General features: G+C 42.0%; 1 protein-coding gene across 2 annotated transcripts in view; it reads left to right on the forward strand.

Annotated features, from left to right (window-relative positions):
* Positions 1–2,517: 2,517 nt before the first annotated feature.
* The window catches only part of syt12 (synaptotagmin XII), a 41,512-nt gene continuing 20,463 nt past the window's right edge, over positions 2,518–23,566 (forward strand). The window contains exons 1-2 of one of the 2 annotated variants that reach the window (XM_049573568.1): positions 2,518–2,922; positions 22,826–22,886. In XM_049573568.1, coding sequence (XP_049429525.1) covers positions 22,841–22,886 — 46 coding nt within the window. In that variant the 5' untranslated portion in view covers positions 2,518–2,922; positions 22,826–22,840. Of the gene's footprint in view, positions 2,923–15,237; positions 15,319–22,825; positions 22,887–23,566 lie in introns of those variants that run through there. The other variant, XM_049573569.1, reaches the window with a different exon arrangement.

The following is a 23,566-nucleotide window of genomic DNA, read 5'->3' on the forward strand; positions in this document are numbered from 1 at the left end:
TCTGTTATATAAGTTAAAGTAATGTGATATGATATGGTCCCTGGCATGGGTGTAGATTTCGGGGGAGATGCAGGGAACACAGCCCCCTCGTCATTTAGAGCGTGAACTTGAAAGTGGCAGAGTATTTTTATTTTGACCACGTTAAAGATATTGCTCCATAAACTGATGCAAAATGGCAGTAACAGTAACAGTTTACCTTCCATGTGATCAAATGAATGTCGAAATATGTGTTAAAGATGCAGTAAATGTTTGTCATAGACAGTGTTGGGAAGGTTACTTTTGAAATGTGAACGTAGTTACCCTGTTCAAAACTGTAGCAAGTAACTTTTATTTACTTCAGAGGAGGATTGTAACTTATTACACGTCATTTCTTTTTCATTTCTTTTCTAACAAATGTTTTAAACTGAGCAATAAAGCTAAAAAAAAATGTCTGAAAATAGGCTACAGTAAAAGAAGACATTCCTGCATGGTGAAAAGATGCAAAGCGACAGAATGAATGTTTTATTCTACATATAGAAGTTTCACTGAAAAGAATATATTTGGATGTAACCCCTTTGTAATCACCAATTTTTGATCACTAACTGTAATGTAATGACTTTTTCCCCCTAGTAACTGATTACAAATACATCTATTTGTGATTTAGTCAGGGTGGCACAGTGGTGCAGTGGTTAGCATTGTTGCCTCCAGGTACTCCAGCTTCCTCCCACAGTCCAAAGACATGCAGGTTAACTGGTGACTCTAAATTGTCCGTAGGTGTTAATGTGAGCGTGAATGTTGTCTGTCTCTATGCGTATGAGTCATTCCTAGTTGTACAGCTCACTTTCAATCAAATTTCATCAACTACTCAAACATTTAATGCTGGAAAAATAACAATTAAATGTCGTTAAAATGCTGGATCGAGTCTCGTAAATTATCCAAGTAAAATAAAGGGGTTTCCAAACTGGATTAAAGATTTGTAGTTAATGGCTTTACTAATGGATAATGCATGATTTATTAATGTTTTAAATATCAGTAACTTCAATTAGTAGCCCGGGCTTTTATTTGCTTAAATCACTGAAATCAGTGGGCCTATATTTGGGACAGGCCTTTAATTCCTTTAATATAAAACTGTTGCTCAGCAAAGATGGGAAATATAAATCAAAATGATTATTTAAACCAGTATAAATATCACTTGTTTAAAAATTAGCCTTCAGATAGCATATTCATTTGTATCATTCATTTGAGTTAGCGCCAACAGACAGCGCATCAGAGAGAGTTATAGCACTTGAGGATCACTTGAGAACGCTTTATCCTGTTAAAACAATACTCACAACTTGGATTCATTTTTATGAAAAAACATTTTGATTCTTTTGATCTGAGGACCCTTACGGACTAAAGCAATATGAATAAATTACCGTGTAATCGAGGAATGGACACATAATTTGAAGTAGCCAACAAACTACTTTTATACATCTGAAGAACTTCCATTAAACAAACTGAACTGCTTGGCAACTAGTCCAGGGGTCTTATTGAGACAGGCCTTTATTTGTCAAAATGTGCAGCCACACCAGGCATGTAAAAGGGACTGGGCGTTTGGGACCAATAGGGACTAGGCTTTTAATTCAAGTTTTACAGTATTTAATAATGTTTCAAGTGCCAAGTTGTGATCAATAAAGCAATGATAAATGGTTTATTTACATGAATACATTGTTCTAAACCTTTGGAGTTGCACCTCCAAGTTATGTTTGATCATTTAAGTGTAGTCAGGTTTATTTTTAGAGCACATTTAAAAACAACTGAGCAAAGTGCTTTAAAAAGAGGTCAAATAAAACAGAGGCATGGTCGAATAAAAACAGCCGTAAATAAAAGAAGAAGTAATTTTATAATATAAAAGCATACAATATCTTGATAAAATCCCAACACAAGAACAGCAATGCATGAACAACCAAATGAAATACATGCAAATAAAAAAAACAGAGTAATGTCTTAATGATGATTAAAAGTCTGAAGAAAAGAGACGGGCCATCACAGTGAGCTGCGCAGTGTCAGCAGGGTGAGGTGTAGTTCACCTTTCATTCGCCTCCCTGGGAATCACTCCTTGATGAGAGGATAAATAGAGATGAGTGTTTTGCTATCAGAGGTGTCATCACTGCACCCTGCCCACCTCCAGTATAGACACTTATGTAATCTCACACTGAATCATCCCTGACAGCTGGAGTGACGATGAAGAAGGGAAGAGGAAGAGGAGGGTTGTGCTTGGGACAGAATTTGGGGTCAGGAGGGTTTTGTGGGCGTCACTTTGAGGAGGGGTGATGAGGAAGAAAAGTTTGGGGTGTCCCTGAAATACTCCCCCCCCCCACCACCACCCATTGCGTAACACCAGGCTGTGTGTGTGTGTGTGTGTGTGAGAGTGTGTGTGCACTGTGCAGCAGGCAGGTCCTCCTCAGTGTTGCTGCTGCTGCTGCTGCTGCTGCTGTGGAGCATTGGAGGAGGAGGCGGTGGTCGTGTTATTGAGCGGCCCGGCGGTGGAAGTTGCGCTGCAGGGGTGGGACTTTCTTTCTGCAGTCGGTCGGTCGAGGGTTGAGCTGCGGCGCACACAGAAATGCCTCTGGCAGCAGCTTCTCAGACTCCAGCGAGCAGCAGCACAAACACACGGACACCTCCGAGTGCAAGATAAATCCTCCTCCTCCTTCTCCTCCTCTTCATCATCATCGTTCCGCTCATCTTCCTCACACTCCTCCCCATCTTCCGGGGGGAGTGTGTGTGAACGCCGTCTTCCCTCCCCTCCTCCACCCCCGGGATACACAGACCGGACCGGCACCGGTGTCATTGGATGGAGAGAGGTGCCTGAAGAAGGGAGAGCGGTGGAGTTGGTCTACCCCCCTCCTCCTCCTCCTCCTCTTCCTCCTCCTTCCTCCCTACTGCACCAAAAGAAAACTCCGGGTAAGAAATGCGTGCTCACTCAGGCCATTTGGCCCCATCCACCACCTGCCATAAGCCGCTGTGCTCCTGCACTCCTCCGTGCACAACATGCATCATGGCGAGACTTGAGACTTGCATGCGTCTTTTCTTTCCTCCTCAACCTCTTTGTTGACAGTGAAAGGATTAATTTAAAGCGTGAGGCATTAGCGAGTGAATGCACCTCAGCAGGCTTTTTCCTGGCGCGGCGCTTTTTTTTTTCCCGTCTCCGCGTCTCCAGTCATTTCTCTCAGCCGACCCAAATATTGATTCGCATCGCAAGTCGACCTGAACTAGGAGAAGGTTATTGGCTGTGGGAGTGAACTGGAGCTCACGGAAGCCTTCAGTGGCGACAGGGGTTAGAGGAGGGATAACAAATGGCACCGGGAGCTGTCCGTTCAGCACCACTCTGCCCAACTCCAGCTGAAAACTGTGGCCTTAAAAAAAACTTAGTGCAGGTTTGACGAGCAGCTTTAGAGATGTGGTGTGAAGTGAGGACAGCTGGAAGTCAGGCTCAGACAGTTTTTTGTTTGCAGGATTGACTTTACTCAGCTTTTTAGAGCTGCTATTAATCTTTATGTCTTGAATACTGAAGAAAACCATTGTTAAGACTGGGTGTCCTTCAGTCCAGGGTCTGAGGGTAGAGAGTGGAGCAGGCTGCACTTCAAAGCTCTCTGAGGCAAATCTGACTCAACTGTATGCTTCAGTTTTAATTCCTTAGTTTTGGTACATGTACTCAAATACTTTGGTACGATATACTTTGCTGAAAACCTTCAGTGTTTAATTTGATGGTAACACAAACTTAAATGACCTGCAGCGCTCAGAAAGTCCTGATTGTGAGTGCTGCCAAATCAGACAATGTCTTTGCTTGTGTGCCACTTGATCTTCTTACTCAGGGGCTCCCGGCCCAAAACAACATGTTTCTATATTAGGGGTGTTTTTTATGCTTTTATTATGAAGTCGACAGTCGAGAGATGACAGGAAATGAAAGCAGATCCCTGGAGGTGATTGCAGTTAATAAGCTTTGTATTTTATTTGAAAAATATTTATTAGTTTTACTATTTCAGGCTGTTTAAAATCTTAAAAGGCTTTGGTTATTTGATGCAATCTGTGACAAGGGGTTGTGAGTAGACTTTGCTTTGCGTTAAAGGGTCATAAGCCGTAACAGGTTGGTGTCTCAGTGACTCTGACACTTGTTTTCAAAATGTGTTTCAGTGATCCGAACACAAGTGGACCAACTCAGTCACTGGGATAAATGTTGCCATTGTATGTTTCTGCCACATTTGAGTGTTATTAAGTTGTGGATATGTTGAAACTTTATGTTTAGACAGGAACACACTTGGTTATTGTTAGGAAAAGGTCATGTTTTGGCCTAAAATACCCACTTTTGGGTGCACAATCCCTGCTGGAGAGGCTGCAATGTCTTGGTGGAGAACAACTAGTTTTGTGGCACTATCTTCACTGGAAACACAGTGATGGCTCGCTTAAAAGTACAAATGTGTCTGTGGTTTGCAGAAATGTACAATGCTGACGTTTTCTCCTAGCAACTGGTGTGAGTGTCCAGCCGAGACAAATCACTCTTAACACCTATGTCTATCATGCGTCTTTGGCTTGTGTTCAGATTTTAGTACTGCCTATGTCACTGACAGTGGAAGGTCAAAGGGCCCCACGTTCGGTTATTACGTCCTCACTCTTGTCAGACACAGTCGGGGTACAAATGGAGGTAACGCTGTCATCAGAATTCAACATGTCTCCTTTCATAGGGCAAAATGATATATGGTCACACAACACTTCGTCCAACTCATTGTAAAATGGTCAAGTTATAGAGCGTCAGCACACTGTCACCGAAACAACCACCACGTCCTGCAGTGATGATGTAGTTCTTGTTGGGGAAGCATTAGCGTTCACGCTGCAAACGATATGTGGTCAAATGCGTCCCAGACCATCTCAGGAAGTCGTGTGAGTGATCAGATCTTAACGCGTCTTAGGAAGTGTAAACAGGGTCGCCATGAGAATACGTGGGTGTTGCTTTTGTTCCATGTTAATCCTGTAAAGTGATGCAGATGATGGCGGCTTCATGTAACAGAATATACACTGGTTGGTGTCCAGCTTTGAGGCTTTCGGTGGTTTTAGATTGTGTGGATGTCTGTGAGTTTTGGAGCTAGTTGTGGTCTGGTTGTTCCTCTTCTCTTGCTTTGTAAATGGACTGTTTCTCCCTGAAGCCACTGCTACTGATCATATTTTACCTCTTGGCTTCCTCTCTGTATTCCTCCTCAAAAATCAAATGTTGCGTACTGATTACCTGGAAAGCTTTTGGCACCAATTAACAGCTGAGAGATGTGTGGGAGTCGACTTTCTGCTTCTCAAAGCTGTGATTTTAAAAGGATGAGGCCCACTCAGACTCCGAAATCAATCTTTTTAACATGATCTCAACATGCTGTCCTCTCCGGCTCTTTGAGTGTGTTTCCCGCAGCGTTCTGACGATGCTGGAGGTCTGTGTGAAGTGGCTTGGCAGTCGTGGTAAAATATCTTGTGTGTGTATGTGTATGTTTGTGTGTGTGTCACTGAGACTCTTGCCTCTTCCTCCTCGCCGGGCTGAAATACGACCTGCTCAGAATTCAATTCCTCCACCAGCACTCGCAATCATCTCAGCCATTCGTTTAACACCAACTCTCTTTCTCGCTCTCTGTCATGGGTTTCCCCTGCTTCCACACACCCACGCGCACACACTCAAAGTCCTAACACACCACCATCCCCTTCCTGTGTCCCTGTCAAACTCCTCGGAAGAAAAGTGTTATTACATTAAGAAAACTGAGAGCGCTTAGATGAACCCGGGAGACATGTGGCTCTGTGAGTCTACTGTAACACCTTTAGGGCCCTCCACCATTATCAAAATGGGTCTTTCCAAAGATCGAGAGGTGGCTTATACCTTAATGTTTCATCGCTAATATTTCCAGAATAGATCATGTAATGGATTGCCTCATTTTAAGGTGAATGCCTGCGGTCAGAGCAGTTTGCTGCCAAATGTAACTACAGCTCACTTCTCCTGGAGATGCCTCCAAATGCAGCACGCTGGAGAGAGAATCATTAAAGAAAGTATCGCAAGATAAATCACGTTTATGAGATTAAGACTCCAAGAAGTTATCAAGCATTAAAGGAACACTTCACCCACAAAATGACCACTTGTATAACGATTACTCACCCTGTGCTACCTTGAATTCGTCAAGACAACTTTGTTTTTCTGGCATGTCTCCACCGTGAACGGAGAATCCAAAAAAGGCAAAACATTCTTCAGTCTTGATGAATAGAGCTACAGCAGAACTGTATCAAAACATCTGTTTAGAAACTCTCACACAAGTCTTGCAGTATAATCCAAGTCTCATTTATCCAGTTGTATGTTCAGCACTGAGGCTCAGGCACACTCATGCACAGGCTTTAATGTTTTATGTCGTAATGTTTTTCGCGAAAATGCATGTTTTTTTCATGTGTTTTCAAAGTACTGAGCATATGACTGGATAAATGAGATCTGCATTATCCTGCACAAGTTATGAGAGAGTTTGTCAACAGATGGTTTGACTTAGTTTTGCTGTTGTTAAGCGCGATCCATGGTTACTTCAATTCATGAAAAAAAGTTTGTCTTTTTGGATTCTGTGTTCACCGTGGAGGCAAAAGTTTTCCTCACAAATTCAACGCAACACGCAATGAGCAATATATACAAATGGTCATTTTGCAGGTTAAGTATTCTTTTAAACAGTGTTGTTTATACATTCTCTCACATCTGTGCTGTAAATATGTAGCTAGATCTGATTAGCTTAGCTCAGCACAATGACTGGAAACAAGGGAAAACAGCTAGCGCAAGTCCGTTCAAAGGTAGTCTCGCATAGCCAGGCCTATATCCACACTTAATTTTAGTGCTGAGCCATTGCACAAGAAAGATCTTGCTGAACACACCATTATTTCACACTATGGGAGAAAAAAAATCTGGGTTGTTTGTATTTCTTTAAAGCAGCTGTGCGCAACTTCACGGTTTTTTTCATTATAGCGCCCCCTTTGGTTGAAGCGGTATAACATCCACAGCCTGGTGTCGTAAAATTCCGACTGCAGCCGGCATTCCGCTTCATTCATAAAATCTTGACTGCAACCGGCAATTACAGCATGCATTTGTTTTGGAGAGCGAGAGGATTAACGTTACTAACGTCAGGTCAGTCCAAGTAATTAGTGGAAACATGCTAACATGCTAACGTTACACACAAGTTAGTAGTAAAGTAAGACCTGTTCATAAATGCTCTGGTGTAGCTCTGAATTTCTTATAAACTGAGGACAACTGCCTGCTGTATATTTGTGTTCATGGTCACAGTCACAGATAATTTTGTGGCGTTTGTTGTAACGTTACTAGACAAAAGCGGTTCACATCAGCTAACGTTACATTTAGCTTGCTTATAACTTCCATGTCGTCATATATTGAAATGAAACAACGTCTAACAAGTTGCGGTATATTCTCTAAATAAAAACAAAAATTTCATACCTGTCGATTAGGAAAAGGGCCAACTCGGGATCAGTTTTAAAACCTTTCAAATCTCTCAGCTCTCTCCACTTGGTGAATGCCTGACCGAGGTTTACACGCATTTGGGCTCGAGCCCTATCACTGTCCCGTTTAGCCTTCTTCCGTTCTTCTGTTCTTTTTCTTTTAGATGGTGCTCCTTCTTTATCCGCCATGACATCAAAAGTACAACCAAGTCCTTACAGATACATCTGGTAAAACTGTTATGTGTTCAGCAATGCCCGTTGCTTACCGCTTACTTGAAGAACACTCTCTGTAAACACGGCTCCTTCTTCTTACTTCCACCCCTGGGTGCCGTATTCTGGTTTGCTGGCTTCCGTGTCCGTCCCGACCGAGGCTATGCTAAATAGCCATATAGAGAAAGGCTTTTTTGTCGCTGTTGGGTTCAAACAAATATGTGGATCTTCAAGGGGGGGTGATACGAACTAGGGACAGTTTTATAAATGGTAAAAAGTTCCGCACAGCTGCTTTATTCCAATCAAAATCGTCTTTGGCGGTGCTTTGCCCAGGGTGCAACAATAGTGTGCCCTCAGACCTGGTTATACAAGGGTGCAAAAGCATGCACTGCTAAATACCCTACTGGTGAACTTTAAAGCTTCTATGTGTCTTAAAAAAGGCGGTTGCTAAGAAGAGGCTAAATGAAATTACAGAATTTCGTCACACCAAACTGTGCTGAACACAGTCTTGTTAGCTTTTTACTTGTGGCGATTACATTTCAGCTTCAGTAATCATGAAAGTGGTGTTCATCTGTGAAAACTATCTTGCTGAATGAAACATGTACTACGTCCCATAAACATTTGTTTGCCACAGAGCTTATTTTCATCAATAATCCAAAATCCAGTAGTAAAAAATCCCATTGTCTTTTTGACGAGGGAACCAGTGCGATGCTAACGTCATCCCTGGAGCACTCTACTATAAATAGGTGACCACTGGCAGGCTCACACTCACAGTCTACATCCTGTAAGCCAGAGTAGTCCAAATGTAAAGAAAGAACTAATTAATTAACTTCCTAAATAACATTTGCTTAATCTGTACAGAAACCAAGAATTACAGTGACAAGTTGCAGTTTTACGGGGGATATGTGCTGAGCTGTTTCTTGGCTGGGAGCAGTTTCCAGCCAATGCTGGCGTCATTAGTGAGTTTAAGAGGTGCTGATGGGCAGATTTTGTTTCAACTCTTCATGCTAAGCTATAGTAAGCTAACCAGCTGCTGGCTCCAGGTACATATTTACCGTACAGACATGAGAGTGGTAAATGTCCTTCAACTTGTTTCCAAAACATGTTTCACGTTTTTCATTTCATATGGATGAAAATGCACTAAAGTTAAAGCTGAACTGGAAATAAAATGCATTTTTTAGTGCTATTGTGGGGACGTGATAGTAATTTGACTGGTGCAATATCTGCGTGGGCAGGCATTAATAATAATTTGTAATATCCCTTCAGTTCCAATGGCCGCACTACAGCAGTTAACCAGCTGGAGGGCCGACATTGTTAGCTGATATTAAATCCCTTCTGTCCCATCTGTGATTTCAAAGTCAAATTTAAACTAGGATGCAGAGCGGAGGCATAAAAAACTGTGTTACTGTCCAAATACCTTTGGATCTGACTGCAGTTACTCAATAGTTAATCGATAAAGCTTGGGCTTGGCTTCAAATCACTGCTCTTCCCCACTTTGGAGAATTTAAGCTTCCACCCACCTCCACATTACTGAGAGTGAATGAACCTTTTTCCAAAACATTAAGTCGGGTCTGACAGACGTTTCTGTAGCACTAAGTGCTTTCCCTGTCCCGTATTAGCCTAATTGTGAGGTTGTTAATCTGATAAGTAGTAGATATAATGAGTTCATGACTTTCGTGGGTTCAGCCTTGACACCAGGGCTCCAGATTGAAACTTCAAGATTACAAAAGTGATGAAAAATCAGCGGCATGGGAAGAGTCCAACCAGGTGTGGGAATAAATGGGAAACACTCAGCAACTTCTTTAATTACCCTGCTGAGTGTGGTTGTGTTGGGATGCATCCACATGTGTGAAACAATGATCAAGCTGAGTCTTTGTCATCATTTATCAGGATAGAAAAAGGCAAAAACCCATTAATTTAGGTAAATATTCTGCAATAATTCAACCAAACAAGCAGTCTGTCTCCGTTTGTCTGGTCTGATAGTGTTTGACAAGTGTTATCCCCTCTGTATATTAGCCTTCTCAACATTCTGATGTTTAATATGGTTCAGCAGCCTTTTCTCGTAAGCTTCTCACAAACTGCACTGAGAGCTTTTCTCTGCAAAGACGGAGAAGGAATATTTACCCGCCAGATTTTTTGAGACAAATTTAATTCCAGTTGTGAGAGTTACTTAAGTAGCTCTCGACTGAATAATCAAAGTAGACAGAGCGCAAACAATTCTCTGCTTGCTGTTACACTCAAAGACGCCTTTTACATTGATTCCATTTTGAGTTAAACTAATTTGCAAACATCTTCTTTTACAAGAGAAGAATGAAGTATCTCTGTTAAAAGTCTTGTAGCTATGGCTATCAAAGATATTTTGATGGTCAAATCTGATCTTTTGTTAATTGATCCGGGGCTGATCTGTACATTAAATTTGATGGAGAATAAATCATGTTTTGGAGACATTCTGCAGATTAACTACAGGTGAAGTCTTCTGGGGAGGGATCCCAAAACTGCATTGTAGATGGGTGATAAGTGGTGTTGTCGGCCACCTCCTCTGTTTAACAATGGTCGTTCCAGTTTGACATAAATAGCTTCTTTCACGCATCTTTCTTCCCTGGCCAAGATTTGTAGACAGCAATGGCCCCCAACAGGATGAGCGGTTACGGAAATGATTGAATGAGTATTGTGATCCCTTAACTTTTATTCTAGTGTCATCATTTGCTCAACATTACATTTTACCAACAGTGTTGGGCTCGTTACTCAAAAAAATTACTCTTTAGTCTTTTAAAAGTTATATTATTAGTTTATATTGTAATTCGTTGCACTACTCATTATATCACTTTTCAGTTTCACCCCACAAAATTGGTAATTGCATCCTTTCTCCTCAAAAGTCAGACTTCATGTGTGTGGCTCATAGGGGTGTAGCGATCCATCAATCTGGATCAGTATATCGATTTAACGATCAACGATCCAGTATTATCGATGCAAAGTAAAAACATCGATCCATATTGTTACCTTTAGCATTGGCTTTTATTTTGAAAGTCTGAGTCAGTGTCAGTCAGCAGCAGGTAGATGGCAAACAGCCAAGAGAAAGATGATGAGGATAACATTATTTACTCGAATAAATCAGCAGTGTGGAAATAATTTGGATTTCAGAGAAAATAGGGATCAAAAGACATAGCAAATGGCGTACGTTAACAATGACATAACGAGATAAAAGGCGAGGTAATGTTACCCGCCTAGACGGGCGTCTCACTCCGCTAGCTTCTTGCTTTAGCAACATTAGCTTCTCTGTTTCAACAATGTTAAGCTGAATAAAAAAGTCCTGCAGGCTAAAATTATACCGAGCTGTTCTGTCGGGAGATACAGCGACTTAAACCAGCGGTGAGTAAGAATAATAATGACGTTACATGTAATTTGTTAAACTATGAGTAGAGGGAACAAAGTCTGCTAGCTGCTAGGCTAATTCATGCAGTGCAAACATGCCAAAGCTAATAATGAGGGATTAGCAAAAAGCAATTAACATGTCTGTGAACCTTGGCAGTTATTACTGAGCTGATACTTTTGTTAAATGGTGGTGTTGTTGTTAATTTGTGTTTTATGGCTGTTTGGAGAAGTTTTGTCTTCGGGGTTTAAGCCAGATAGTCCTGAAGTATGAAAAAGATGATGGTCTGGGTTACAGAAAGGTCTCTCTGACAGAAAGCCTGAAGGTTAAACTTATCCCATTTGCTGTTTTATTTGTGCTAGTGGAGTCAGTTTTAAGTAAACTTTACTGTGGTTATTATTTTGTGTGTTTATCCTTTATGGCTAAAAGTACAAAAGAAAGGGGTGGCAGCGCCTTCTGTGACAGTTAAATGGGCTTTTACAATGACCTAATATTGATCGCAGACCCCTGAATCGTATCGAATCCAAAACGTATCGCGGCAGACTTTGTAATATCGGAAAATTCCATATCGGTAATGAAACTGGTGATTTACACTCCCCAGTGCCTCAGTGTGAGTCCCAGGGTAATCTCCAGTAAGCACAGCAAAGGCTTGCGAATGTTTTTTTTACCTGGGCGTCTTCTGTTGACTGTATTTTCCCAAGGATCTGTCTCAAAGGCATAGAGTCAGTTGTGGAAGCTGGTAATGGTTCATCCACCACCTATCAAGCCACCAACTTCATTAGTTTTTGTCGCCTGTAGCCTTCTGTTCACGATTAACATCTAGTTTTGGTTGTTTATCCAGTGTCAGGCTGTAGCCGTCCTCTGCGGCACAGACAACTCACCTTTGCTGTGGTGTTTTTCCACGAGCTTCACGTTGTTGTGCTGTCAGTCGTAGTAGGTGTTTCAGGAGGTTTGAGGACATGTTTTTTGCAGTGGAATGGGTCTTAGTACCAGACCCTTGAACAATGGTGTTCTTGTCATCTTTCCTCATGACGTCAAAGTAATGGCAATGTTTCCAGCAGCTGAATGTGAGCATTTCAATCTTCCATGCTAGTTTGCTGCTTTGTGACATGCATGCACGACGATTATGAAAATGAATCCAGGGATGTGATTGATTGTTGGATTTTAAATCAGTAGGAGTCGACAATTAAAGTAAGGTTTAATGAGTTCTTTGTTTTGTGGGTAACTGCAAGGATGTTAGGGGCAGGGCATAGCCCATATAGTAGATGGACACTGTGGATCACACCATCACGGTAGTCCATGAAGATACCAGTGGTTATTAGTAACGCGTTACTGCTTAACACCTTTCATTGAATACTTTGGTTTATCGCCAGACTAATTACATTCCTTTCAGCTTCATCTGTACTTTGTGTTTAGTGCTAATTAGCAAATGTTAGCATGCTAGCACGCTAAACTAAGATGGTGGACATGATAACCGTTGCACCTGCTAAAAGTCAGTCTGTCATTATGAGCTTGTTAGCAGTTAGCATGCAGACATAACATTTCCTCAGTATAACCTCACAGAGCTGCATGTCAGTACACTCTTAGTCTTAATTAAACTTCCTTTGCAGCAACTTTGTGGTGCCCACGCTTCTGTCAGCCTTTAGAAGTGAGGTATCCCTGCCAAGGAATATTTGAGTTCAGGGTTTGTTGTTTGAACTCTGAGTGATTGAGCTGATTGGCTGCAGCATGCAGGTTCTTCCTGTCTCCGCTGGCGCCGCCGCTGACATTTAAAAGCCGGCGCCAGCCAGTGCGATGCTACTTTTACTTAACCATGCACCAAATGAGCTGCCCAAACCAGAGAGTCAGAGTGTAGCTGGCATGGAAAGCGGCAGATATGTGAGGAGGCAGGACAGAGAGAGAGAGATTACTGTGCAGTGTTTTATCTGGCCGTTTCACAGAGTGCGGCAGCGAGGCAGTTAATTTGATTATGAGTCATTGGGCGAGATTAAAAGCAAAGTTGATTGATCAGTTGTTGGGAGAGCAAGCTGACAGGGCTGTGATTCCTCTACCCTCCTCCTCCTCCTCCACCTCCTCCTCCTCCTCCTCTTCCCAGCTGCTCTCAGTTTCTTATTACTTTTTCAACAAACACACTTGTCTTGTTTTATTTTCCCCAATCACTTCTTCCTATTATCTCATCCTTTTCTCACATCTCCCCTTATCTAACCTCTCCGCTCTTCATTTTCTCTCATCTTTATTGCTCTCTATTTGTGTGCCTGTGTGTGTGCCTGTGTGTGTGTGCATGCATGTGTCGTGAGGACATAAATCTGTGTGTCTGTTGTTATTGATCAGGCCTGTTTTAACATGCAGTTCCAATAAATGGAATTTCTTGTTTTCTTTCCTCCTAGCTGTTCGCAGCAAACAGCAGCAGCTCTGGCACATTTACATCCAGTGTGCAGAATCTGCTTCTCTCTGAGCAGGTGTGTCGGGTTTGCTGTTTGTGTCTGAGCTGCTTTAGGTTCAGGTGGAGACACTGACTGATAGAGTCTGTTTCCTCTCTAGTCACGTTGTTTTTTGTTTGGCAACCCAACACCAGACTACAGAGAAGCCAAAGACACAAAGACACTTATTACACTGAGACACAAGAGTCTGTAATACACTCTCACTTTTAGAACTATAATTATGAGTACTGGAAAAAAACTGCATTAATATTTTTAGTTGAAACTTTATTTCTTCTGTTTGACTGAAGGCTGTTGGAAGATGCCAGCATGAGGGCTTACTGCTGCTGAAGTGAAAGAACTACTAAGAAATCGCCAAATCCAAAACCCCAGTAGTGTTAGACTTCAAAAAGATGGACCTGCATCAAGCGAACTCACAGTGGTATACCAGTTAAGATCAGGTGGTACATCTTGTCTTGTAAGGCGAGCGTCTGTCTTTCAGCTGTAGAGGTCATGAGGTACAACCAAAAATAGAAATTAAATGGAGCGAGGGTTTACATGTAGAGTTTTTATCTGTAGCCTATATAAAAGGTCAACTGAATGAAGCTCTGTTCTTCTAGCTTTTAGCTTTTTCTTGAGTTTTAAACTGCATCTTGCAGTCTTCCTAAACAGATGGAGTTTGCTCAGCTCACATGGATATGTCAACAGTAAATGGCTGCATTTATGTAGTGCTTTTATCCACTTGGCCTCTCATAGAGTGCTGCAGAAATGAGCCCCTACACCTGGAAATGAGTTAGAATTTTTGTACTTATGGTTCCCTCATCTTAAAGTCAGTGGAATTTTTTAAATGGGTTTTTGGTTAGATACCTGAAAGAACGTAACTCAAGCTTACGAGACTTTCACGTTTTGTTCTACAACATAAAATACATCAGTAAATACCCCACTCCTGAATTTTGGCGCTTTAAATGTCTTAAATAAAACTGTTGTTAACAAGTGGCTAAATGAAACTACAGAACATCATCATGTCAAACACAGCTTCACAGCCTCGTTGTGGTGATGACTTTAAGGTCATGTTACTGTTGTGTACTTCAGCGTTAGCTTTTTACCTCTGGCAATTGCATTTACATTTTCAAAATCCTAAAAATTGTGTTTATTTGTCTTGCTGAAGAAAACATATCTTTATTTCTCATTGCTGGTTTGTTGCCAGTTGATTTTCATGAGATGACAAAGGAAAGCACTTAAAGGTCCAGTATGTAGGATTTAGGGCGATATATTGACTTAAATCAATCAATCAATTGCTTAATTTGTCCCCCATTGGGCAATTAGTTTCACAGCAAGTGGGAGCAACACAAAGTACAAAAATACACAAATACACACAGCATAATAAACACATTGTGGACAAGCCTAATAAATACTCACTCATACTCAAGAAAGATTAAGATATTCCACACTAATGAATAAGCTACCTTTTCCTCCTGGCGTTTAGAAGAGAGACAGCGGAACGAATCAAGGAGTGCTTGTATCTGTTTGTTTTAGCAAGTGGGAGTCTGAGCAGTGAACCTGATGGAATATAATAAGTATATTTTCTTCAGTGTATAACCCACCATGTTTCTATAGATGCCCAGAACGGACAAACCAAACAATGGCTCTAGATAGGGCCATTTGCATTTTTGCATCGGCCACTGTAGCTAGCAGAAAATTACTGATTTCTTTCATGTGAAACTACTTTTTTCTGTGTTTTTACTGGTTTAAATCACCAGGTCCGTTTGTTTTGGAGAGGAGGAGACCTCTGCGGATAATTCTGCTCATGGCTAAAATCTCCTGAACATCTGGATCTTAAGTTATCAGACAAAAAAGGTGAGCACACATTAGCAGGTGCTAGGCTAACGGCCCTAGCCTGGCGTTGCCAGACCCAATTTGCAAAACACAAATGGGTCTGGACATGGACTGTACATTTCCTCTATTCCCGAGGGGCAGTATCAACGGCTGTCACTCAGAGTGCTCCTTCACGCAATTGGAAAGACGGAAAACCAATCAGAGTAAACGAAACGTGTGATGTAGGCTAGCACAACGCCACTGTAAACAGACCAGCAAGCAAGTGCAGCATGCAGCGGAGATGAGCTGTGATGATGTCTGGGAAGGAGTGTTGCTGTCTTTGCGGATTTCCTCCTCACTGTGGACTCGAGTTGCATGGCTGTGATTCCCAGCTTGGTTGCTTCCCTGACCTGCTCCTCCATGAGAGCAGCTAGCGGAGAAACAACAATAGCCACTGGGTTTTCACAGAGTCCCATCTTTTTCCCGATCAACGGAGCCAGTTGATAAATTAAACTTTTACCAAACCCCGTAGGAAGGACTGCAAACACATCCTTTTTTCAATAAAAGCTTTCAGTGCAGCTGTTTGCTCTGCTTTTAAAGAAAATATACATTCCAGTTCGTTCAACACATTTACCGTAGCAGTTTCAAAATCAGTAGTCCAAAGTAATAAGCAGTTGTGATTGGCCTGGTAAGCCAAAACCAATGCCAGAATTCGCGTTTATGATTCCATGACCAGACTGATCTGCGGAGCGAAATAGAATATGAGCTCACGAGATCAGGATGGTTTCACCAGGCTATAATGGCCCATCTTCGACATGCCAAACAACGTCAGAGAAACACTAATTTGTAACATGAAACGGCCCTTTTTCAGTGTTTTTACCAGTTTAAATTAAATTTGTTTTGGAGCGGAAAAGATGGTTAAAACCTCCTAAACACCTGAATCAGAAATTAGGTATGCACACATTAAGTTATAAGAGAACAAAGACAAGCACACATGAGCAGGCTCTGGGCTAACAGCCTGTCGATGCACTAAACAGGGTAGGCGAAGCATAGATTTGTAACATGAAAATGCTGTATTCAGTTTTTTACCAGCTTTACCTGGTCTGTTTGTTTTGGAGAGAAAGAAACCTCTGTGGACAGTTTGGCTCCCAGTAAAAACCTCCTGAACAATAAACACTGATGGAATTCTATCCGGGAGAAGTTTCAGCTGGTTGCAGTTTGCAATTCTCACCGCAAGACGACACTAAATCTCCCTATATCTTACATGCTGTTCCTATACCTCAAAGATGACAGGACAAAAAGGGTCAAGATGAAAGCATTAAATCACAGTAACAAAGACACAAAATACAGCAGTGAACAGGATGGGCACAGAGAGGTCAGACGGTCTGATACAGTTCTTACACAGCACAATACCAAAAAAAGCAGGGACCCAAAACAGCACAGTAGTCCTAAAAGTGGTCAACAACATTGACAGACATCAAACTCATCACATCAATTTAAATTATGCAGCACATCCTATAGAGTTTGGAGGAAGAATTAAGTTTTGAAAGTTTTCCCAATGACTAAACGCTTCTAGTCTGAGATAGTAACCTGTCTCTGTGCCCCATGATGCAGGAGAAAAATCTTTGTCTTGTTTTGGCATCCCTGCATTGATAATCAGACATTAATGTTAACTCTGACTTTCCCTTTGTGTTGTATTTTTTTCTTTGACAGCCTCATTACTGTTCTGGAAAATTGTATTTCGTAAATTTTCACCAGCTCTATTCCATTGCATTATTCACATGCCACTTAACGCTCATCACAGCCTGTTCTGCAAGCTGACGTTGTGACAAGATATTCATTTCATGCATATCTCGGTAATTAAAACGTCCTCCGCACAACCGCTCTCCGTGTGCACTGGAGGAAGACGGTCGTTTTAGGCTTCATGAGGAATGTTATCAGACACAGAATCCCCGCAGCAACGGTGAGATACATCTAAAGAAGCGAGAGAGCCAAGAGCATGTGGGCATGAGGATGACAATTCTGTGGGAACGCTTTTATGCAAATGTTCACCTTTCCTTTCACAGCTGTGTGTTAATGAGCTGTCAGCTGAAGGAAAGTCTCAAATCTAAAAGAGGAAATATGACATATCTGATGACTGTTGATGTAGAAATAAGACATCAGGGTTTAGGTTGAGACTCTTATCCTTCTTTCTCCTGTTCTGTGGGTTTCAGCTCCATCATTGCAAGTGGAAAAAGTAGCACTGTAATGTACGAAGATTCAGCCTGATCCAAGTTATTGTTTTCCTCCCCTTCTGCTTGTCTGTTTTCCTTTTTCTCTGCGCCTCAGTTTATTACACAGCCTCCTAATACCGTCCTCCTTTTCACACTGTCTGAAACCCTTCTGCTCAGATTGCATGTGTTGGATTGTGACAGGAGAAATGGGAAAGAGAGCAGGCATAACAAGCAGTAAAGGTCACGAGCTAGATTATGTTCTTCTCTGTCAAAGGCATTGTGCTGCGGATCCACCTGAAAGGCATGGTTTGTTTTATGGGGTTGTTTTTGGGGTTGTATGAGATACTTATCCATAGTCAGTGTAAGAACAACAGTAGGTGATGGTCGGCACACCCCCATTTTGGAGAAGAAGGCAGGAGAATCAACGCAGAATCTCAGCGATGTACCTCTGTGGTGGGGGGCAGCGTTAAGATTCCCTGTCCTATGGATATAATTTTTCTAGGCAACACATTCTCACTCCGACCTTGTCACATATCGACATGTGGTCATGGACTTTCCACATCGATATATGACGTGCAAGGTACCCTGGGTGCATTGGTTGTTGATGCTCCGGGACACCAGCAGCTACTCGCCATGTATCATGCCAGAAGTGACTGACTAAGCATTGGCTTTCGATGACTTCGGAGTGAGACCAGGAAGTTCTAGGATGTTATGTCTATTGTTACTGCCATCTAACGCCACCCAAGTGCACAGACTTATTTGACTCATTCATTTTTAAAGGGATAGTGCACCCAAAAATGAAAATTCAGCCATTATCTACTCACCCATATGCCGATGGAGGCCCTGGTGAAGTTTTAGAGTCCTCACATCCCTTGCGGAGATCGGCGGGGGGAGCGGCCAGCACACCTAATGGCTGACAGCACCCCAGACTAACGTCCAAGAACACAAAATTGAAACCACAAATTATCTCCATACTGCTCATCCGTAGTGATCCAAGTGTGCTGAAGCCCCGACATAAAAAGTTGTTTCGAAAAACGTCATATGAACTCTGTTTTTAGCCTCACTGTAGCCTGTAGCTCTGACTGCTTCTCTGTGCTCCGCGCTCACGTGTGCGTGCTTGCACGAGACCAGCGAAAGCATGAGCTTTGCTCACCCGTGTTTACATCACGTGATACGTGCACTACAGGGAGAGACAACGGTAACCACAGAACTAAAAGATAGGGAAGGGATGTGAGGACTCTAAAACTTCACCAGGGCCTCCATCGGCATATGGGTGAGTAGATAATGGCTGAATTTTCATTTTTGGGTGCACTATCCCTTTAATGTATTTCCTGTTTTATTTTGTAGGTTCTCTCCTCATGTGTCGTGTCTGATTTTACTTCCTGTTTTTGTATGTTTTCCCGCCTGTTTTGTCACACCTGTCTCGTTAGTCCTTCCCTGTTCCCACAGTTTCCCCTTCACACCTGTTCTGTATTAGTCTTGTTTGCTCCACCCTAGTGTTCCCCACCACACACTTGTTGTTAGCCAATCCCCATTTCCTTCCTTTTGCCTGTGTCCACCTACTCCAGCTGTGTCTCGTTCTCTGTTTTGGATTTCTTCCTTGAAGTCATTCCTAAGCTCATTGTGTTATCCCAGTTGGTTTTCGGTTTAGTTTTGGCTCTTTGTTTTGGACTTTCAGTTAGCGGCCTGTTTTTGGATGCTTTTATCAGCTTAATGAAAGCTCGCCTTTTGTTGCTGACTACTCTGCATTTAGGTCCTTTGCTGAGCTGATTCCTGACACTATCCCTTTAAGGATGGAAACTCTAACAGTGTCTGCCTTTGTATAACCACAAATCATCAATTTTAAAAAGCACTTTAAATAAGTGGTACTTAAGTTCATCTGACAGGGGGTAGGGGATAATTGCACCTTTCTGACTAATCAAATGACGTCTAGTTCCTCTAATTCATGGGCACTGAACTCACATGAGCAGACTTCACCAAACTGTGGTGAATGTGTGCATCCTTTTTTTCAAATCTATTTCTATTTCAGGCAAGTTGGACTTGATTGTTAGTATTCTGCCACCTTAAGCCCACTGAGGCACCAGAGCGCCCACGCTGCCTCATTGTTATTTACTAAATCTGTCTGAAACATTGTCTTGCTCGATTTCTCTCTTGTTCTTTCCTTCCCATCCTTGATCCTCCCCCCTCTTCCTCCTTCTCTTAAGCTTCCTCTGAACCTCCTCTACACTCATATGTTACCTTTAGCCACGCTGAGCTTATCTTAGCAATGCTAGCCCGTGTTTTGGGGTGGTGGTGCTCACACGTCCCTCTCTGCTAGAGATTCCCCATGCTTTGCTAATGGCATATCAGCAGCTGTCAGTGGGCCCTGCACTGCGTCAGCCACTTTAATTGGCCTGCATGGCTGTGGTCTGCAAAGCGCTCAGCAGAATTGAGTCGACAAACCCCCCCCCACCACCCTCCAACCCTCCTCCGGCCTTTTTCTATATCATTAGTGTAATGCTCTCGTTTCCCCCCGAGCCACTGAGATATGGGGAGATTCCAACAAGCGGGGGAGCAGGAGGGGAGGTTGGGTGGAGGAATGAGTCACACGCCAGCGCCCATCGTTTTTTATTTTGCAGTTTGCGGAGGAAGAGAGGGGCACAGGAAAATATCGCTCTCCTCTGGTTCTTAAAAAACGGCCTCTGCTGCTATTTTTACGAAAGAACCATGAAAACCGAATTGATTTCTCATTGTTAACGAAACAAACCTAATAGCTGCATGCTCCTACAGTGAATGTACAGTCATTGAGCTCTCCAAGAAGCGGTGTGCTGTAAGATTACATTTACAGCAGCATGATTACAAACTAATAGTATATCTTTCATGTGCACATTATATTTCATCTCTGTTGCTGTGAAAAGGAAGTCAGGTGTTTACTTGTTGAATTTCCCAAGGGTACTGTACATGCTCATGCAGGGAAAAAAAAATCTGACAAAAGTGTGTCTGGAACACAACATACTGTATTATTATTATTTGAGATTTTACAGATTTATTTTTGATGTGGAATTTGCCCTCAGTCTTTACCAAGTCTCTCAACGAATTATAGTAAATACAGCCAGATGAATCTGGGAAAAAAAAAACAAAAAAAACTTTTGTCATTCAAAGACTGAAAACAACCTATTTTTAGGTTTTCCTGACATACGTCGTCTGGTGGCCTCATGAATAATGACTGACGGAAGAAGCTCGATGTCACTCGACACCCACAGTACCTCTAAGGGAGGTAGTTTGGGTGGATGATTGAGTGCACGAAGCATCTGACACTGACACCAGACATGACGGTTTAGATCCCGTCTCTAACCAACAGTGAAACTTTCTTTAACATGTCAAAGTTTGTTTACTGATCTGCTGCATATATTTAAAAGAGATTTCTTAACATCTCTTTCTGTGCGAAGTCTAATAAATTGCCTAAAGTGATGCCATTTGAGTCAGTGTAGGTTGGGGGTGAAGACATCAAGTTGAAGACAGACGCGAGCTCATCAGACCTGTTTTCAATCCCTAATCTCTACTTTAAACTATATTAACCACTACTAACATTACACACCTGAATCTCAGACCCAACTGTCATCAGCTGAGATGCATTATGGGTAATGTATGCACCAGGTTTTGACTAGAAACAAGAATGTGTTTAAAGGATTAAAACTTATCTATGATTCAGAGTTTGAGCCAGTATTGTCTCCACTCAATTCTCAGCATGGAAGTGGCCAAGCTTGCAGCTAGCAGCTAAGGGTGCTAACAGTGCTAACAACAGCAGCCGTGCTGACAGAGTTAACTGTGTTAACATGGAGGGAAACCAGAGAGTGGACGTTATGCTTTTGTGACAACGGCGTCATGGTTCTCAGTGGTAACTGCCATATGAGTGCAGAGCAGAGCAACAGTGGTTAGCTAACTAGTGGGATACATGCACAGGGACTCGCATGCATGTGTGGCAGGACTGTCTGACATAATAACGAATGGAGTCTGCCAGGAATGAGTCCTAAAACCCAGAAATGAGTTAGCATTGTACCACCCATGGTTCCCTTGTCTGGGATTTTGATTAGATGCCTAAAGTAAGGTCTGTGGTTAACACAAGCTTATGTGGCTTTCACATTTTGTTCTATGACATAAAATACGTCAGTAAATACCCCGAACTTTGAAGCTTCTATGTGTCTTATAAAAGACAGTTGCTAACGAGTGGCTAAAAATGAGATGACAGGACAACATCACGCCGCGCCGAACACAGAATACAGTCTTGTGTTATGGTGGTGACATTAGGTAATGCAAGCTTAGTGTAGTTTGTTTGTCCTAATATTAGCTTTTTACTTTTGGCGATTGCATTTGGGAACTGTACTGTAAAACAGAACTGTAAAGAGAAGCTCAGATTACAACACACACACAGGTAGCGTCACTTCATTCTCTGCTCAGCTCATCGTTACCCTACCATATCTTTACATAGCAAATACTTGTTTGCTGTCATATTAACATTCTGAAAGTCATGTGTTGAACCTTTAAAAAAGATGATACCTCTGATTCTGCTTTTAAACTGTTCATCGTGAATCTAAGTGCTCTTTTAAAGCGTGGCCACAATCTTTCCTTAACCTGAACCAAGTAGTTTCAGTTTCCTAAACTTAACCAAACCTTAACCAGAAAACACTCATTTGTATAAGTCGGGGTGGCTAACTATGTACCAGTTTGAGCCAAAAGTCTGCACGTTTTCATTCAAAGAGATCATTACAGCAGGTGCCTTTACTGATGCAGACCTGCAGACTGTTGGCTCTGTGTTGGTCACTCCTGTCCAAAGGGCCCAGAGCAAAAATGTAAAAATGTACCCAGAGCCCTGACATCCCTTGTTATGCATGCATGTTATTGTGCATGTACCCCATCCTGTTCATGTATCTGAAGCAGCAGTGGATGTCAGGAGTTGTTAGGTTCCCACGGTCCATTTTGCGATGCAGCACAAAGTAGATTAATTAACTGTGATTCATGTTGAAGGCAAAATATTAAGACTGAGAAAGAAGACTAAGTGTTTAAAATCTTGTTACTTGTACTAAGAATTAAAAGGTTATTTAATTATACTCTGCAAAACAGAATGAATTGTTCCCTCAGCTAAACATTCAATATATTTAAGAGGAGAAATAACCCAATTTTTATTCCGGATGATACCAAGATGCCATTAAAGTAAATTCTGTGGTTTTTCTTATACTTCCTTCTAAGATCAAGTTTGGCAACAGCCATGACTGTCACTTTTTCTCTGTTATGGTCTCTGACATAAAAAAAAAACAAACCACTTGAACAGATTATTCTTTCGATGTTTTTTTTCCCAGGCTGGCTGCAGCACCATGTCCTCCGCTCAAAGTGGGGATATATCAGGCTACCATCTGAGTGGTGAGTGGACAGTCCCAGCACCCTTACTGATTTCTTCTGCATGGTCGTCCCTGTGAGTGTGGGTATCAGTGTGTTTTTGTTCATCTGTGTATATTTGTGTGTCTGCTCTCAGGTCTATTTGACAGCTATTGTCACCTTTTTACACAAGCTTTACGACTCTGGCGTCGTCTCCCGCTGAAGGCCGTCAGTGCTACAACACATTTTGACTGGCCCTATAATTGGCTCATCTCTTGTGTTAAAAAGTAGAGATAAAACTGTCAAAGTCCTCTCACAGAAGCAATTCATCTTGAGAAAGCCAGCGCAGCACAGGCTCATAATCCCTCTTGAAAATACAACATGAGTGACGTTTTATTCAGAGAGGCGTTTCAATTTGTCTGTCACTTTGTCCCAAACTATTATCTGATTTACATAAAACTTTATACATCCTGAACGCTTCCAGAGTCGTCTCAATGCTCTGCGTTAAATGACAAGGCCTGAAACAGTGGCTGACTGTGCCGAGTGATTGTGAGCTTGTTAAAACTCCTGCTGGTCTTAAAGTAAAAAGGCCTCTCTAAACTCTCTGTCCTGGGTTTCTCCCAACTGTGCACTTCCACCAGTCATCAAACTTCTCCATCAAATACAAAACACAGACAGTTATGAGGTTAAACTTTATGCTACCATTGAAATAGAAGTAAGGATAG

Source organism: Epinephelus fuscoguttatus, linkage group LG4, assembly GCF_011397635.1.
Source record: "Epinephelus fuscoguttatus linkage group LG4, E.fuscoguttatus.final_Chr_v1".
In the NCBI taxonomy this organism is placed as follows: domain Eukaryota; kingdom Metazoa; phylum Chordata; class Actinopteri; order Perciformes; family Serranidae; genus Epinephelus; species Epinephelus fuscoguttatus.